Source organism: Enhydra lutris, unplaced genomic scaffold (genome assembly GCF_002288905.1).
Source record: "Enhydra lutris kenyoni isolate GAN:26980312 unplaced genomic scaffold, ASM228890v2 scaffoldscaffold30, whole genome shotgun sequence".
Lineage (NCBI taxonomy): Eukaryota > Metazoa > Chordata > Mammalia > Carnivora > Mustelidae > Enhydra > Enhydra lutris.
The window spans coordinates 22,685,465-22,702,531 of NW_019154114.1; the positions used below are offsets into that span (position 1 = coordinate 22,685,465).

A 17,067-nucleotide genomic window follows, 5' to 3' on the forward strand; every position below is an offset into this window, starting at 1 on the left:
ACACAGTTCAGGCCATTCTCTCCAGAGGAAGAAAGGCTGGTCTCCCCAGTCCCTGCACGAAAGGCCTGTCCCGTCCCGTACGACATCTGCACAAAGTTGAAAGTCTTGTGTTTTAAGCATGACAATAATACAAAAGAGATTTTGGTTTCATGGCCACCCACTGCAGCCCAGCCCTAAAATGGCCCGGCGCTCACTTCTGCTTAGAGAAATATTCTCTGCTCTTCTGGACATCAGGCTTGAAGGTATCACTGCCAGGCTTCCAACCAGCTGGGCACACTTCCCCATGCCTGTCGGTAAACTGGAAGGCCTAAGCCAGTCGCAGAGTCTCATCCACAAGCGGCCGGACGGGTAGGTCATTTACAGTGATCTGCCTAAGAATGCCTTTATCATCAGTGATAAAGAGGCCCCTGAATGAGATGCCTTCATCAGCCTTTAAGACTCCATAGTCCTGAGCAGTGGTACGCTTGGGGTCTGATACCCAGGGAATGTTCATGGGTCCCAGTACTCCTTGTTTCTTGGGTGTGTTGATCCATGCCAGGTGACAGAAATGAGAATCCACAGAAGCACCAATCACTTGACAGTAGAGTTTCTATCTTTCTTTCTTTCTTTTTTTAATATTTTATTTATTTATTTATTTATTTAAAAATTTTATTTATTTATTTGACAGACAGAGATCACAAGCAGCAGAGAGGCAGGCAGAGAGTGAGGAAGAAGCAGGCTCCCCGCTGAGCAGAGAGCCTGATGCGGGGCTCGATCCCAGGACCGTGGGACCATGACCTGAACTGAAGGCAGAGGCTCAACCCACTGGGCCCCCCCAGGCGCCCCGGCAGTAGAGTTTCTTAAATTCTTCTGCTTTGTCACTGAAAGCAGTGACCTCCGTGGGATGCAAAGGTGAAGTCAAGAGGGTAAAAGAAGAACACAACGTGTTTTCCTTTGTCGTCAGATAGGCTGAGGTCTTTGAACTGGCCATCTGGCATAACAGCCGTGGCTTTGAAGTTGGGGGCGGGATGCCCAGTTTTGGCATTTCCCGAAGACATCTTGCCATTGGCCGCTCTACGAACAAAAACGCCGAAGACAAGCCAGGAAGAAGACGCCCGTTTTTGCTTTTTTCATGTAAAGTATAGTTTTCTGGTTTTTTTCCGAAGAATGCATCTCCTGGTTTCACTACTGAATAGCAGCCTGTGTGACAGTAGTGTTTTAGTGCTTCGGCAGGCTTCTGTAGCCGTGTTCCAAGATGGGCACTGTCCCAGTGTAGGACTCGTCACTGTGATTCGGTTTGTCAAGTGACACGTGAGAACCACGAGCCAAGATTGAGGTGGCGAGAACACCATCAGGACAAGAAGGAAGGGACGGAGGCAAAGTTGAGTGGTTGTTGGGGCTTGTCATTCACGCCAAACCAGAGCCTCTGGTTTGGGGGCTGCGACAGAGGCTAGACTCCAGCTCTGTTGAAGGAGGAGGAGCTGGGAGGAGGCCACGGCTGTGGACGGCCGCCTGAATCTGCTCTCGCTTCTTGGGTCCTGGGGCAGTTTGTGTGGCCCAGCATCGGCGGTGCTGACACCTGGGAGTGAGCCTGGAGGCTGCTTATGGGAGCTGGTGCTGAAGCCCCCAGCCCGGCGGCAAGGGTCTCTACCGCCGAGAAGGGCGGGTGAGCGGCAGGGGCTCCAGTCTGGGGAACAGCTCAGTGCCTGATGGGCTGTGGAGCTCACTTCCTTTAAGCATGTACTATAGGCGTCTGCTGGTTCAGTGTGTAGTCAGCATTAACTCTGTTTTTATCGAGGAAAGAGTTGGCTGGGGGAAACACTTAGCAAGGCAGTGTTAAAGACACACTATCACAGGCTGGGTAGGGCTCTGCTGAGAGGAGGCTGTGCTGAGTCTGGTGGGGGCCATCCTCCCAACCCCACAGGCCAATTCCAGGTGAGACTGGGCAGACAGACGTGTGTGGGCTGAGAGCCTCAGGACGGGGGGAGGGCTGCATGCTGTGTCTAGGCTCGGACATGTTTGTTTTTGTTTTTAAGATTATTTATTTGAGGGGCGCCTGGGTGGCTTGGTCAGTTAAGTGTCTGCCTTCGGCTCAGGTCATGATCTGGGGTCCTGGCTTAGAACCAAATCGGGCTCCCTGTGCCTGCCGCTCCCCGCTGCTTGTGCTCTCTCTCTCTCTCCCTCCTTCTCTTTCTCTGTCAAAATAAATAAAATCTTAAAAAAAAAAAAAAAAAGCTTAGAAAACGATTATTTGAGAGAGAGAGGAGGGCACGAGTTGGGGGAAGGGCAGACAGAGAGAGGGGAAGGGAAAGCAGACTCCCTGTTGAATGCAGGGGCTGCTGGCCTAACTGGGGGCTGACTTGGGGCATACTCCCAGGACCCCGAGATCACAGCTTTAGCTGAAGTCATCTGCTTTACTGAGCCACCCAGGTGACCCCAGGCTTTGCTCCTTTGTAGAGGAAACTGCTCCCTTGTACGGCAGAACCAGACATCAAAGCATTCTGCTCTTCACAGCCTTTCTCCCAAGGAAACTGACGAATGGTTTTCTTGGATCTTCTAGCTCTTTCTTGTAAAGCCTGGTGCCCCCTGCCTTCTCCTAGGGGGTATCCTCCTCTGTGTTGTGAGGAAGGTCCTCATGGGGGCTGGGTGTGGCGGGTCCTGAGGGGGCCTCATCCGTGCTAGGGAGACAACTGCCCAGGGTCTTGAGGAACAGTGTGGACATGCGATTTTTGGATGTAGTTGGTTGTGAAGAGGCCAAGTTGGAGATTATGGAGTTTGTGAATTTCCTGGAGAATCCCAAGCAGTATCAGGACTTAGGAGTCAAAATTCCAGAGGAACTGATCTCAGAAAATGTGATAGTGCTCTGAGTGCCAAGTCAAAGCCAGAGCTCAGTATGGTTCAGTGTGCACAGATGCGGGACCACTTAGCTTTTGGTAGAGAGTGTGTATTTCATCAGTCACGGGAAGTAGCATCTGTCAGGCCAGAATGGTCTGATTGAAACCACAGGGAGTTCACTTTTTTGAACCGTGAGACTCTAGTGTCCTGGGAACAGTATAAACCTGTGTGAGAGTTGTGTTTGGGTTCACTGAATGCACAAGCATATCCCTTTATTGGTCTTTTCCAGGCCAGCCCTTCCCTCCAGTTTGGTTCCAGTGACAGAAGTCTTTTGTTAAATGTCCTGCATAAACGTTCTCCACACACACACACAAAAAAAAAAAAAGCAAAAAAAAAAAGCACATGTTATCTACAGTTTTCTTCCTCTAAATGAAGTGAGAACTTAAAGCAAGCTGAGTATATTTTCTGTATTTTTATGACCTTTTTTACTTTTAGAACTTTCTCACTCAGTTTGACTTTTTTTTTTTTTTTAGCTTTTTGCCTTTATTGCTTTATTATCCAAAGCCACCTACTTAGTTTTGAAGAAGCAACCTTTTTTTACTTCTGTTTTATTAGCTTACACAATGTCAAGTAACATCATTACAATAGCAAGTACAATGTGCATAAAAGGGTTGGGATCGGATATATCTGCCTCGTGGTAAGCTCTTGACCGTGCTGGGCATGGAGGTGCGGTGTGGGTGTGGGTCTGGGCATTGCATAGAGGAGATGGAGTGATTCTGGCTGTGGGGTCTTTCTCCTGCTGCCTTTTGGTGTCACGGACCCTTGGGAAGCCTGATAAACTGGGAGTCCTTTTCCCAGAAGGATTTCCATTTTACAGGAGATCAACTCGCAGACCCGTCAGTAGTGCCTGGACTGTGGACCAAGCAAAGAGCCCTGGAGTCGAAGCTTAGCCCACAGGCTGTTGCAGGAGCTCTGGCTTTCTTCAGCTCCTCCCCATGGGGTAGTTGCCTCTGGACAGTTTGTTCTGAAGAACAGCAACAAATTCTGGACCACGGTGAGCCCCGGGGCTAGAGGGTGGGCTGTTGCGTTTCTGGTCTGTAGTCTGAGGAGTGTCAGCCGGCAAGCACGTGTGTGCGGCAGAGGTGTAGGTCCTGCACCCAGCCCAGCTGCTGTTCACCTTGGCTCTGCAGTGGATGGCTTGGCTTTCCCTTTCAGGATGTCGGGCCGCTTGTGTGTACTGTGGAGTGGGCGGGGCGGGCAGGTCACCCGGAGTGCGCTAACCCTAGCTGGGCTCTGTCCTTATGTGTGGGGCTGAGGGTGTTGGCGCCCACGTGGCTTTTCAGCTCCTCCTGAGTGTGAAGTTGGACGACTTCCTAAAATGACCTACAGTAGATGTGGGCACATGTGCCTCCTCGTCTAGAAGAATTGGCTATGCGCGTGGTCACACGACAGGCAGAGATGGACCCATGCAGACTCTGAATCCCTCATCCGTGTTCGTGGAGACGTGGGGTCCAACACCATGTTGTGGGTTTGAGTTCTGTGACTCCCGTTCTCCTACCTTTTCATGAGTATTTTGTCTTGGTTCCAGAAGACTTAAAAAATAAAGCTTATGGTCTCTTTTGAGGTGATGAGATGCTACCCTGCACCCTTGACTAGAGATGGAGCAGTAGAAGCTCCCTGCTTCCGGTCTCTTCAGTTTTCAGGCATGGTGGTAATCCATAAAGTGAGCACTGAGGTGTGTTACCAGAGTGCAGATTGATGATTTTAAACCTTAAGTCGGGGCCCCTGGGGGGCTCAGTCGGTTAAGCGGCTGCCTTTGGCTCAGGTCATGATCTCAGGGTCCTGGGATTGAGCCCCGCGTCGGGCTCCCTGCTCACTGGGGAATCTGCTTCTCCCTCTCCCTCTGCCTGCTGCTCTCCCTGCTTGTGCTCCCTCTCTCGCTGTCTCTCTTTCTGTCAAATAAAATCTTTAAAAAAAACCAATACCTTAAGTCAGCTCTGGAGAAGGCAGGTCACAGACAGGAAGACACAGTGTCATGTCCGTGGTTGGGCCGGGCAGCGGCCAAAGTGCCTGAGTCGGCATTTTTGCTGTTGAGACCAGCCAGTGCTGAAGCTGTGCAGACAGGCTGTGGCCTCCGATGTGAGCGGCTGGGCTCTTGTTCTTCCTGGTGGGAGTGAGAAACAGTGTCACTCTTTTGTAGAGCACTTGGACAGTAACTTAAAATACACATTCAGACCCTTTGATCCAGCAAGCCTTGTGCCTAGGAGCTATCGTGAAGAAATGACCTGCTTAGCCGGATGGGCTTTCATGTATCTGCAATGTTTGAACTTTCTATGGTAAGCATGCATTAATTTTCTAAGCAGAAGTTATTGAAAGGAAAATCCCAGACTCTGACTGGTGCATCATCTTGTGGGATCCTTGGTAGTGACGCCTAGAAGTCACCTGTTGCATGTGTATGCACAAATGGGACTTTCTTTGGGTTCCATCTGTTCCCTTGAAGAACCGGCATCACCTTTCTGTTTCAGGGAGCGGCGCTTGTGAGTCTTCTTGGTACTGGCAGAACGCTTCTTGCCAGAGTGGCTGGGGGAGGCCGGTGTGCCCTTCATCACCGTGAGTGGGCCACAGTTCCTGGAAATGTTGGTTGGCATGGGCCAGCAAGGGTAGGTGGATGCGTTTTGTGTGGCCCTGGCAGTGAGCACAGAGCTTGCCACAGATACCAGATCAGGGTGGGGTTCCAGAGGAGGGACTTGGCTTAGCACACACCCGCACTTGTTTTCATACAAGCGGCAAAACCAGCTCTCCATGTGAATTCCTATTTCAGGTTCGTAACATGTTTGCAGCGGCTCAAAAAAACCTCCTTGTATCTTACTTATTGATGAGATTGATGCCATTGGCGGAAAGCAAGGCCAGGGGCACCGTGGAGCCCAGAATGAGCAGGAGAACACACTGAACCCGATGCTTGTGGAGATAGACGGTGAGCGGATGCCAGGGACAGCCGCTGAGACCAGGCCTGTGCCGTCAGCACCGCCAGAACCTCCTCCAGCCTTTTGTTCCTGTAAACTCCCTGGGTGAGAATCCTTGATGGTTCAGTTTTTAGAAGGCTGCTTTCCGGCAGAGTTAGTAGAGAAAGCTGTGTTAGATCAACACTGGCCCCAGGAGTCAGCGATTGGGTGAGGGGCCCGCGTACCCTGCCTGTGGCCCACCAGCAGGAGGGGTTAGCAAGGGTGTGGTGGCGGAAGTCCTGTTGGGGAGGTGGACCGGCCAGATGGGGGCTCCCCTGCCCCTCCTCTCCTAGGCCTTAGTGCCCACAGGGTGGTGCGGTTGGAGCCTGTGTTGCTTCCTGGGGTGAATCACATGAGTGGGTAGGCCTGCCTCGTGCCAGAATCTCTCCTCTTGGTTAAGACTTTTCCTCAGAGTGATTCCAGCCAAGTGTGTCTGGGAGCTTGTCAGGCCTGCTGAAGCTTCACCGGAAACGTCTAGTGTTGATGCTACTTTTCAAATTTGGAGAAGCTCTCAGGGGGCCGGTGGCAAGTTTTGATCTTCACTTTGGGGTTGCTGGCAGTTCCCTGGGTTTGGGGATTCACTAGGAGGACACTCAGAACCTCAGGTGTGCTCGTACCCATGACTGTGGCTGATGACGACCCAGAACAAAATCTGTGCAGGGAAGGCTGTGGTCAGGGAAGTCGGCTGCAGCCTCCCTGAGCACGGGGCGGGAGGTGCTGCTCTCCCTTCGTGGAGCTGTAATGACACACGGGTGTTGCGGTTGCCCGAGATTTTCACTCTGTGCCTAGTTTGTACCACCATCCCCGCAGATGGTGGTACAGGAGACGCACAGTGAACACTACTGTCTGCACCAGCCGTCTAGGCATGGACGGCCCCTCCCAAATCTCAGGTCCCAGAGTGCGCTGAGGGCTGCCTTGGAAGCTGACCCTGAGAGGATGAACAGTTAGACCTGCTGTGTTATTTTCTTTCTGCATAGACCAAAACATTTCCAGAATCTTCCATTATACTCAGTGTCCAGCAGTGGCTCTAATTTGATAATGATTCTGTTCTGATATCTCAGAAGACTGATGGGAGGGACCATTCAGGGGTGAGAGTGGGTGGGAGCACCAGCACTTCTTCTCTCGGCCATCCCTGTTCTCAGCAGCCTGACCTGCCCCGGAGTAGGCCTGCTCCTTGTAAGTCCAGCAGGGCTGGCCGGATGGAGACCTCGGGAGGTGGCTGGGGCACTGACACAGCGGAGGGTCTCCTCACTCCCTGGGTGGGGGGTAACAGGTGGCATCAGGCTGTCAGGAACCAGTGGTGAAGCACGGTGGGGGTCCACACCCTGAGACCAGGACATGGAGATCCCTGTTAGCTGAGGAGGGTCTGGTTACTCTCTGACGGCTGTGTCTCAGCCAGAGCAGTGGGGTCTGCCAGTACCAGAGCCACGGGTGTGCTGCTGGGTTCCTGCCTGTGAAGGGTCAGAGTGAGAGGCTCTCAGAGCCAGCCCTGGGCATGAGCGTGTGCCCTGCTAAGCAGCCTCTGCTCTCAGTTTGGAGGAAGCAGAGGGAGAGCCAGCGAAGGGCCACTCAGGGTGGCCAGTGGACCTGGAAGGACAGGCAGCTGTGCAGAAGAGGACCTGCTCTCAGGGCCTGAGGGAGGAGGAGAGCTAGGAACACAGTGCTGTCCTCATCGACACCAGCCTGAGCTCTCTTCTTGGGCTCACTCGCTTCTCATGTCCAGGGTTCGCCTCTCCACAAGCACTGTGGTGCCGGCTGGCACCAGCTGCCCTGTCGTCCTCGACCCGGCCCTGACGCAGCCTGGCCTGTCTGACCGCCTGATTCACGTCGGTGAGTATGCCAGTCACTTGGTGTTCAGGTTGGGTCTTCACGTCCTTGGGTTAAAAGGTTAGATCATTACCTTTGTGTTTGGAGGCAGTTTCCTTATCAGGCTCCTGTGGCAATTCATGTTCACACTCGGAGAGAGTGGAGGCTCACGGACGCCCTTGGCTGCTGTCAGCGCCTGTGTCCTGGCGGTCCACTTGTGGGAGTAACTCACGTGGTTGGGCCTGCAGACGCGTCTCTTCCATCCATACGGGTGGGAGTGGTACGGCAGACCCTATTCTTCAGCTCTTGGCGCGGTGCGGTAGGAATGGTTAGAAGAGAAGGGCTCACCCTTGTCTCTTCCTCCGACAGTTGGCTCTCTCCGTCTGTGAGAAAGCGTCCATCCCGTGTGGACACCCCCGCTGCCCAGGGCAGTCCTCGTCTTGTTCACTGTGGGTCCCGGCCCTGGGATCGGGTTTGGTGCTGGTCAGAGGCAGCAGTTGGAGGGTGTTTTACTGCATTCAGGGGCTTAGTGTACGTGAGCTTTGGGAGCTCTGTGTCCTTGCTGCCTGGTTGAATGATCGAGTGTGAAGCATGGGCACAGCAGGGAGGCTGCCTGGAGCCCCAGGCTGTCCTGCAGAGTTTTTGCAGTGTGGCTGCGGGTGACTCTGCCATGCCTGTGGGTCTCTGTCCACGCTAGGCACCCCTGACGTCAGAGGCAGGGCCTCCATCTTCAGAGTCCACCTGTGCCCGCTGAAGCTAGACAAGAGCCTCCAGAAGGACACGCTAGCAGGAAAGCTCCTGGTGCTCGTGTGGTGCTTCCCGGGTGAGTGCTGGCCAGGCTGGGGCTCCTGCCTATGGGGCGGGGGTAAGGGGTGGTGGGGGCGGCTCATGGGATTGGTGCCCGCTTTGTGCTTGTGCTGTTTGGTCCTGGCAAGTGTCCATCTTTGTCTGTAGAACTTTGAATCTGTTGAGACAAATCAGAGTCCTTAGAGATGATGAGCCCCAAAGCTAAGATTTGTGCCCATTTGAATTTCTAGCTCGATTCTCTTCAGACTTGCTAACTTTTTGCTGCAGAGGACCAACTGATGTCTGAGGACAGACCCACTGAAGTGAGCCGTGCTCTTTTCTCTTTCCTTTGTCGTTAAGATCTAAGATCCTGTACTAGGAAACTCATTTCCCTCCCAGGGTGGTTTAAACACTGGGACGCGAGGGCTTTTCGAGGGGGCTTCCCTCCCCGGTTACTCCCTACTCAGCAGCCCGTTGCCAGTCTCATGGTGACTGTGAGGCATTGTTGGCCACTGCTCCTGCCTCCCAGGGACGTTGTGCTGCGGAGCCTTGTCTCCTGCCGCCATGCTGCTGTCTCCCCAGTGTCCTGCCCACTGCGGGGCAAGGGCCGAGGGCCGAGGGCCGAGGTCAGGTCACACGTGGGTGATGATTGAGGCGTTCTCACCCGATCCGGCTGTTGCACAAAGGACCTGGTCTGTTTCCGGCCAAGAATGTGCTTTCTGCTCTCTTCCTGTGTGACGCTCACGTCCACTTGCACACCAAAGTTAAGAAACTCCCAGACTCTGTTCTTCCCAGATTAGCATTAGAGGCTGCCCATTGGCTGGGATGACTTGGCGGGATGACTGGAACTCCCCTCACGGGAAACTGCCTCACGGGGTCCTGAGGAGGCTGCCTCATGGAGCTGCTCTCCTCTCTCTGCTGATCCCTTGACCCCGCTGTCCCTGAGAGGCTGTCGAAGCTTTTTGGAAGTCTGCATCGCAAGGTAGTCCTCACACACAGAAGGGGATGTGGGGGATTCTTGGAGTCAACTCTGGACACCTTCTCCAGAGCCATAGAACCAAGAGGTAACTGCAGCGCTCTGACGGGCCTCGTACTGTCGAGCCCTCCTCTCCATCTGTTCGGCAGGCCCTCGTGTGGCCGATCCAGGCACTTTAAACCTGGTGTTCCTTAGGAACCTAATGGTAAAGTTCCCTTCTACCATCTCTGCTCATTCTTTGCGCCATAATATAGTAATTAAAGTGAAAGAAAAAAGGTCATTTTAAAACTTGGCTAATGAATCATCAAAAAATTACAGAATATGCAAAGAAACAGTAAGTATGGTTCATTCATGGGGAAAAATGGACAGAAACCATCCCCAAGGTAGCACAGACATTCAGCTTACTAGGACAAAGACTTAATGTCAGGTGTCTTAAATGTGCCTCCCCAAAGAGCCAAAGGGCACCAGAAGAACTGTTTATCTCAACAAAGAGAATGTTAGTAAAGGAACAGAAATTACCAAAAGTAACCAGACACAAGTTCTGGAGCAGAAAAGTACTGTGACGGAAATGAAGTTCACATGAGGGGCCCAGTGGCAGATGTGAGCAGAAGAAGGAAAAATCAGCGAACTTGGAGATTGGTCTAATGACATTACCCAGTCTGAGGAGCAGAAAGAAGAGTGGAAAATGAGCAGAATCTAGGGCCACATGGGGCACCGTCAGCATCCATGGTACAGCAGCCCCAGAGGGAAAAGAGAGAGGAAAAGGGGCAGAGAGAAGATACGAAGAGGTGATGGTTCAGAACACCCCAGATTGGATAAAAGACATGAATCTACATTTCCAAGAAGTTCAGTGAGTTTCAGGTAGGGACTAACTCTGAGATCTGCCCAGAGACTCAGTATATTCTCTCTGCTAAAGCCAAAGAAAGGGAGACTCTTGAATCCAGGAAGAGAGAAAGGACGCGGTGTACAAAGGGTCTTCAGTGAGACTAACAACCGATTGCTCATTAGAAACTCCGAGGGCCAGAACGCAGTGGGGTGACGAGTTTGAGGTCCCTGAAAGAAAACGCTGTTAACAAAGAGTTCTGGATCTGGCAAAACTACCCTTGAAGAATGAAGGGGAGATGGAGACCTTCGCAGATACTGAAAAGATAAGGTGGTTCATTATGTTTAGGCAGGGAGCTAAAGACCGTCTTCCAGGCTGAAACGAAAGGATGCTAGCCCGGAACTTGAAGCCGCAAAGAGGTAACGTTGGTGCAGGTAAAATACAAAAGGAATACAGGGAAATTCAAAGGCCAACATCACTGCATTTTTGGTGTGTAACTCCTGTTTTTCTCTACGCAATTTTAAAGACAAATGTATAAAACGGTAATACATTTTCTGTTAACAGGTTCGTAATGCAGAAATTTGTCATCTTTGATGGTGATGCTATAGAGGTGTGGAGGGAAGGAGATACACAGAAGCAGAGCATTTGTATAGTTAACTAAAGCCAGAAATGGAAAAGCAGATTTTACAATTCACACGGAACTGTAAGAGGCCTGAATAGCCAAAACAGTCCCATAAAGGGAGACTAAGTTGGGGGTCTCCCATGTTCCTATTTCAGAACTTGCCAGAAAAGTCAATGAAAAAAAACATGACGTAAGGTTAGATGTAGACTAGTAGAATAAAATCCAAGAACTCAGATTGCAGATATAAGCTCGTATATCTTTACCGAGTTGATTTTTGTCAAGGGCGTGAAGACCATTCAGAAGGGGTAAGGACAGTGGCTTCAACAGAAAGTACTGGGGCAGTGACATGTCCACGTACAAAAGAACGAAAATGGACCCTTGCATTTCTTGAGTTAACTCAGAATGGGTAAAAGATCTGAATTTAAGAGCTTGAATTATGATGTGGTTACAAGAGACCATGGGAGACCACATCTGAATGACTTAGTCTTGGCAGTGATTCCTTAAATGTGGCACCAGAAGCACAAGCATCGGTGAAAAAATAAATGAGACTTAGCCAAATTAAAATCTCTCGTCTATCAAAGGACACTATTCAGTGAATAAAAGGCAGTGTATAGAATGGAAGACAATATTTGAAAATCCTGTGTCTGATAAGTCAGGGTCTAGAATCCAGAATATAGAACCCAATTTAAAAATGGGCAAAAGGTTAGAACATACATTTTTCTGGAGAAGATATGCAAATGGCCAAAAAGTATGTGAAAAAATGCTGAGTGTTATTTATTAGGAAAATGCAACTCAAAACCACAACGAACTAGCACTTCACACCCACCAGGATGGCTGTAGAAGTTAGAGGGGTTGGCAGGGACACGGAGACACATGACCCCTAATACGTTGCTGGTGGGCCTGTGAAACAGGCTGTAGACATCTGTTTGTCCTTCAGAAAGTAAAATACAGAGTTACCGTATTCTAGTCTAACCTAGAATTCTAACCTAGAATTCTAGTCTACCGTATTCTAACCCGGCAGTTCTAGTCATTGGTGTCTACCCAAGAGAACTGAAAACGTGGCCACGTGAAGACTTGTACATGAATGTTCACGGCTAAATGTCCAATTGATACAAGAATGGGTAACCAAAACGTGTGTATGTATCACGGAATATTACTTAGCCATAAAAAATGATGTTTGGATACACGATGCAGTATGGGTGAACCTCCAGATATTATGCCAGGTGAAAGAAGCCAGACACACGAGGTTGGGTACTGTGTGATTTCGTGTATATGAAATGTCCCTAACAGGCAGGTCCGAGGAGACAGAAAGTACAAGAGTGGTTGGCTAGGGTGGATAGTGGAATTGACCACAACAGGTCCAGGGTATCTTTTTTTTTTTTTTTTTTTTTTTTTTTAAAGGATTTATTTATTTATTTATTTGAGAGCGAGAGCGAGAGAGAGAGAGATTGAGAGCTTGTGCACACAAACAGAGGGAGAGGGAGAAACAGATTCCCTGCTGAGCAGGGAGCCAAATGGCTTGATCCCAGGACCCTGGGGTCATGACCTGAGCCGAGGGCAGATGTGTAACGACTGAGTCCCCCAGGCGCCCCAGGCACAGGGTATCTTACATAGATGATGGAAATGTCTGAAACCAGGGCACTGGGCACGTGACTGCATAAATTTACTAGAAGTTTTTGAAGTATGTGCTTAAGGCGGATTTTATGTTAAATAAATTATGCATCAGTAAGTTGCTTAACGAAAAAAACCGGCCTAAGACAGTCGTGAATGAACAGAGCCGTTCCCTAGTTTGTCTGTGGTCTCTGTAGTTGAGCTTTTCCTGGAAGACATAGTCCCGGGTCGGATGCTGACATTTCTGGTGTCTGCGGGGAAGCCGCGCCCACTGCCGTCCACCCCCTAGGTCCTTGTGTCCTGGAGCAATGCTCTGTCTGGGCCACCGAGAGGGTCTTCGGTCTTGAGCTGGGGGGCCTTTGAGCTCTGGTCTTTGGCTCACTCCGGGGCCCCAGCTTTGCTTTAGCATACAGGAGCTGCAGACGGTTTTCCAAACCAGAATTTGGGACTTGGGGATCCGGCAACAGCTTTCATGCTGTGTCTAGAGCCCCATTTGGAATCTCAGAGAGATGAGGGCTCCAGGGCAGCGGGTCCGGCCCTGGTTTGATGCTGACTGCAGATGGGAGGAGGGGGTTCCCTGGGGTCTTCCTTCCAGAGACAGTTCCCTGAAGGTGGGTGGGTGGAGGTGTGTGTGGTTCCTCCCAGCAACACCTGCCTGGCCTCCCGGCTCCCACTCAGCAGCTCCGCGAGCTGCAGTCCGTGGGTTTGGGGCTTTGGAGTACCTTCCTGGGGACGAGCATCAGGGCGCTGTCCTGGGGGCCAGTGGCTGCCCTTTGCGGTCAGCCTCATGGATCTGAGAACCACAGGCGGGTCGGCGGTGCTGCGGTGTCTTGAGTTCCTTAGCGAAGTGCAGCGTGTGTAGACAAGCGTGGAGTGTCCGGTAGCCCAGGACGTCTCCACAGCTTCTGGAGGCTTGTCCCCACCATGCTGCTGAGCTGACCAGTCATGAAGCTGGGCCCAGTGGGAGTTTATGCCTTTTCTGTGGACTGATAACTGCTTATAAGCTAGGGTGTAGGAGGCATTGGTCTCCATGCTTCTGGGTCACTTAGCAAGCCAGAGAAGAGAGCTAATCACATGGGCTGAGAACAGGCCTCCTGAAGCTGTGTGCTACGTGCAGAGTGTGGGAGGTGGGACACCGTCTTCACCCTGGGGGAGGTGGGGTTTCTGCGGAGTGGAGGGCCACACAGTGTCTGGTGGGGGCTGGGAGTGTGTAGCGGACGGGCTGTGGGTCTGCACTGGCTGAGCAGAGGCTCTGACCGGCTCCCAGCACTCCCATCAGTGGAGGCTGGGGATTTGGCACCACATCCCGGCTGTCCCTTTTTCCTCTGCCTCTCACTGGCCTGGGAATCCGATATGTAGGCCTCGAGAAGAAGACGCAGGTGTGCAGCCCAGTGAGAGGGTGACCGTGGCCTCCCCTGAGGCCAGACTTGGCACTGGTCTGATTCCTGAATCCTGCGGACCCCGTGCTGGAGGTCAGTGTGGGTGTTTACCTTCCCCGGGTGACTGCGTGTGGCCTCTGGTCATGAGGGCACAGTACGTTCACAGCGGCCGCCCTTATACTTTTCAAGGAATGTAGTGGTTTAGAATTGGGTTCAAAAGATTGTTCAGGGATGTGTAGCAGTAAGGGACAGGGTGTTGACTCCCAGTGGGATCTGGATGGCGGACACCCGACACCCTAGAGATTTGATGTTAAACTTGGCTCACTCCTAAGCTTTGGACCCAAAAGGTTGGCTCTGCGAGAACTTCCTTAGGACTGATAGGGTGGAGGTGGTTTCCATGCTAATCTTTGGGGTGACTCTACCCAGACCCACCAAATCCTGGGTGGAGACCAGGGGTCTGTCTCCTCTCCTCCCATGCCCTTGTGGCCAATGATCATAGTAAGGCGAATTGGTCTGGGATGCTTCAGAGCTGGGACCTGGAAGGGGCAGGAGCTCTGCATGGGGAGTGGAGGCTGGGACCACAGGCACTGTCTGCCTGTGTCTTCTAGGTGTCCATCATCCCCTGGGGCAGAGGGCTCAGCTGTGCCCAGTGTTTGCCCAGGGAGCAGTATCTGTCCACACGGGAGCAGCCCTTTGACCTCATATGCATGATGCTGGGGGCAGGGTGGCTGAGCAGCTGTGTTTTGGGTGGGTCACCCAGGGGCCCAGGATGACTTGAGGAAAGTCACCCAGAGGGCCTCCTCCAGGTAAAGGGTAGCCGCCCTCGTTGGGGGCTCTGCATGGCTGAGTCCCTCCAGGCTCACCCCCACCTCCTTGCTTCCAGATTGTGCGTTTGGGATGAGCGAAGAGCTGGGACAGGTGTCCTGGGACCTCTCCCGATGAGATGCTGGTCGGGAAGCCGTATGGTGAGGCCACTGGCCGGCTCGTTGCTGAGCAGGTGGGGCACCTGTGAGCTCCGCCAGCAGGCGGGACCTGGATCTGCTGACCTGGTGCTGAGAGCAGCTGGAGCGGGTGAGTGGGGCCGGTCCTGGCCTGGGGCTCTCCCGTCCTCCTGGGATGTTGGGCTTGGGGTTTGCCGTGGCAGTACCCGCTGTTCTGGGAGCAGCTCTGTGATGGGCAACTGTGATTTCTAGGTGGGCAGGCGCTGCTGGAGGAGGTGGTGCTGGGCGAGGCGGACATGGAGCTGCTGGGTCCCGGCCCTCTGCGGAGAACCGGCCTCTGTGAGCAGTCTGTGGAAGGCACCAAGGCACCGGCAGCCTGCTGGAGGACGCCTCCCTTCCCCAGGGGCTGAAGGGCTGGAGCTGGGGGCGTGAGGAGGGCAGTGCAGAGTGCTGCCTCCAGGAGAGCACAGCCTAGTGACCTTGGCTGTGAAAGCAGCTGCCCAAATCTCTGGAAAACAAATTAAAACATGGTAACAGCAAATGGGTGTTGTAGATGCTGGTCCCCAGTCAGCGGGGCAAGCGGTGCGGCTGTAAGTCCCCTGCCCCCCAGGGAGCCAAGGGTGTGTGTGTTCCTGGTGGGGTTTTGAGTTTGGACCTTCAGGACCTCCCACAAAGGGAGGGGGTAGTGGGCGGGTTTGGTGGGGACGGCTGCCTCACAGGCAAGTGTGAGTGCTGGTCTCTTTAACTGCCCCAAGGAGAGGAGGCTTTGGCTGAGTTCAGAAATTCTGAAGGTTTAGTGAAGTGGCAGAAGAAAGAAAAGGGAGATCGAAGTCAGTGCCCAAGAGAAAGTGTTAGGTTTTTGGAACAGCTGTTTGGGTTGGTGGAAGGCCTGTCACTGGTTCTGGAGGAAACTCCACACTTAGCCCAAGAGTGTGGTTGGGGGAAGGGTAATGGAGCCATGGGGTCCCAAACCACTCGCACACCCAGCACCTGGGTGCTGCTCTGAGCACGAGGGAGGCGCCTTCTTAGGCCAAGCAGCCCCTGTTCCCCGGGTAGGTGGCTTTACCGACAAGGGTGTGTCTGGATTTAATTCCCTTCTTCAGCAAGCCGTGTTCCCTGCTACCCCCTTTTGTTAGAATCACAGAGGAGGCTCTGGACTAAGCTGGGACCCCCTGGGTTGTATGTGGAGAGCCCTGTTGTTGCTGCCCCTGGTAACCTCTTCCTGGTGTTGGGTAGCTGCCCCACAAAAGAAAGCAGGTCCTGGATTGGGAGATCTTGCCCTCTGCTGCCGTGGATCGTCTGGTTGATCTTGGAGCGTGGCCAGGGCCCAGCCCGGGCAGCGGGGGTCAGGACTGGCCTGGGGCTCGGACAAGGTCCTGCTTGTTCTCCATGCAGCCTGCCTCCCAGAGGTATCAGAAGCTTGGCAGTAGAGGGCTGTCAGCCCTCAGGTGGGGGGTATGTGTATGTCCGGGACCCCTGGTGTGCAGGGCCTCCTGGAGAGGGGGTGTCCCTACTTGCTGCCACATAGCACCTCTGCTCTCTGCTTGGCCAAGACCAGACGCTGGCATTTGTTTAAAAATTCCCAAATCATTTGTGAGGTTGGACTAAAAATTAGCATTTCCAGCCTGGGACAAGCACTTCTAAGTTTTGTTGTTTGTAAAACATGCCACCATTGAATTTCTTACATCCCCAGAGCCCATTCTGTAATGAAGTGTCCAGTAAACTCTGCCTTCCTTAGCTGAGCTGCTGGGGGACCTGCCGGGGTCCTGTCTGGGGGCTCCCTCTGATGGAGGGGAGGGTGCTCTGTGCTGTCCAGAGCCTGGGGACCTGTTCATTTTGAGGCTTGGTACAGCCCCTCTCTGGGGTTGAGGGCCTGCTCTCAGCCCACCTGGGGGCTTCCCCATCCCCAACCCCTGCTGTCTCCTGCCTTGGATGCCCCCGTGCTCACCTCTCCTGAGTCTCCTTAGGGCTTCCCTTCACCCATTTGGGCCACCAGGGCTCACATGATGCAGGCCCAGGGATGGACACCTGGCCTGGAATCTTCCATGATGAGGGAGCCTTAGGCTTTCCTCTGGAGAGCCCGGTGGGAGGAACTGCCTGGCGTGGGGCCCAGGGCCTGTTCTCTGGGCCCCTTGTTTCACGTGTAATCCAAAGGATTGGGGTTTTGTCCTCACTCTTGGCCTTCTCCTCACAGGCCTTATCTTCGGGCTCCAGGTCTGGAGCTTCCTGGGACCCTGCCTGGGCAGGGAAGATTTGCCGGAGTGCACCTTGGGCCTTTCTAGGCCTGGGCCTGGGGTGGGGGATGAG

The 17,067-nt window shown here is 52.9% G+C and overlaps 1 protein-coding gene and 1 pseudogene across 8 annotated transcripts; one reads left to right on the forward strand and one right to left on the reverse strand.

Annotated features, from left to right (window-relative positions):
• Positions 1–171: 171 nt before the first annotated feature.
• Positions 172–1,049, reverse strand: LOC111152812 (annotated as a pseudogene).
• Position 1,050: 1 nt separating this feature from the next.
• On the forward strand, positions 1,051–14,884 carry LOC111152813 (AFG3-like protein 1). 8 transcript variants are annotated; one of them, XR_002640953.1, is made up of 9 exons: positions 1,853–1,914; positions 3,692–3,868; positions 5,015–5,150; positions 5,340–5,474; positions 5,636–5,882; positions 7,540–7,646; positions 8,320–8,445; positions 8,660–8,731; positions 14,703–14,884. XR_002640953.1 is itself a non-coding variant. In XM_022511469.1 (8 exons), exons 5-8 carry the CDS (start codon positions 5,770–5,772, stop codon positions 14,759–14,761), a joined length of 405 nt encoding a protein of 134 aa, XP_022367177.1. In that variant the 5' UTR covers positions 1,051–1,113; positions 3,692–3,868; positions 5,015–5,150; positions 5,340–5,474; positions 5,636–5,769; the 3' UTR covers positions 14,762–14,884. The 8 variants fall into 8 exon arrangements, 6 of the variants coding, with proteins under 6 accessions (XP_022367177.1, XP_022367175.1, XP_022367174.1 ...); XM_022511469.1 differs by lacking the exons at positions 1,853–1,914; positions 8,660–8,731 and adding an exon at positions 1,051–1,113; XM_022511467.1 differs by lacking the exons at positions 1,853–1,914; positions 8,660–8,731 and adding an exon at positions 1,303–1,360.
• The last annotated feature ends 2,183 nt before the right edge of the window (positions 14,885–17,067 follow it).